The sequence below is a fragment of the Gekko japonicus genome, unplaced genomic scaffold, assembly GCF_001447785.1.
Source record: "Gekko japonicus isolate JY-2015 unplaced genomic scaffold, Gekko_japonicus_V1.1 scaffold88, whole genome shotgun sequence".
Classification (NCBI taxonomy): domain Eukaryota; kingdom Metazoa; phylum Chordata; class Lepidosauria; order Squamata; family Gekkonidae; genus Gekko; species Gekko japonicus.
Window position 1 is genome coordinate 1,977,846 of NW_015160209.1, and position 867 is coordinate 1,978,712.

The 867-nt window shown below is 58.9% G+C and overlaps 1 protein-coding gene across 1 annotated transcript; it reads left to right on the forward strand.

Annotated features, from left to right (window-relative positions):
• The first annotated feature begins 300 nt into the window (after nucleotides 1–300).
• On the forward strand, nucleotides 301–864 carry CRH (corticotropin releasing hormone). The gene has a single exon (XM_015409073.1). The coding sequence runs from the start codon at nucleotides 301–303 to the stop codon at nucleotides 862–864; it is 564 nt and encodes a 187-aa protein (XP_015264559.1).
• The last annotated feature ends 3 nt before the right edge of the window (nucleotides 865–867 follow it).

Consider the following 867-nt stretch of genomic DNA (forward strand, 5'->3'; position numbering starts at 1 on the left):
AAAGCATGTTCTTCGCATCCGGTGCCTTTGCTAAAAAGGGAGGTTTAGCCCTTGAAGCAACGAGGAAATGCAAGCACCCCCCCCCCCCCCCCCCCCGGGCGAGCATGCGAGCCTTTGCTGCCATGGAGGGAACATCGAAAGCTTTCAGGACCAGAGACAGCGACGGTTGAGTTGGTCGCAAGCGGGACACCTGTGGTCTACCGAGCCCTGCGCTCACCGCGCCAAGGGAGAGTCTGTAACTTATGCCAAGTCTCTTCCCCTCCTCTTATGTTTTCTTTTTTTAGATCTGGCCGCTGAAAGATGAAGATCCAGCTGCTGGTCTCTACAGGGATCCTGCTGGTCGCCCTCTTGCCTTGCCATGAGTGCAGAGCCCTCAGCAAGAGCGTCCCAGCCGCCGACAGCACTCTGCAGCAGCCAGACCTTCCCCAAGCGCAACCACAGTCGCTGCCCATCTTGCTCCGCATGGGAGAAGAGTATTTCTTGCGCTTGGGCAACCTTCACAAGAACCCCGCTGCCTCTTCCCTCTTCTCTTCCTCCTCGGGCACTAGCAGCAGCAGCAGCAGCAGTAATCACCTAGCAGCGTCTGCATCCGCCGGCAACTTTTTCCGAGCAGCGGTGCAACAGCTGCAGCAGCTGTCGCACCTGCACGAGCGCTCGCTAGAGGGCGCCGCCGAGCCCTGGGAAGGCGAAGAGGACGGCGGCCACCTGGAAGCTCCGGAGAGAGAAAAACGCTCCGAAGAACCGCCGATCTCCCTGGACCTGACTTTCCATCTCCTCCGAGAAGTCTTGGAAATGGCCCGAGCGGAGCAGCTGGCGCAGCAAGCTCACAGCAACAGGAAACTGATGGAAATCATCGGGAAATGAACC

Excerpts from the sequence above, each read along its gene's own strand:
- CRH (XM_015409073.1), top strand. The coding sequence starts at position 301 with ATGAAGATCCAGCTGCTGGTCTCTACAGGGATCCTGCTGGTCGCCCTC.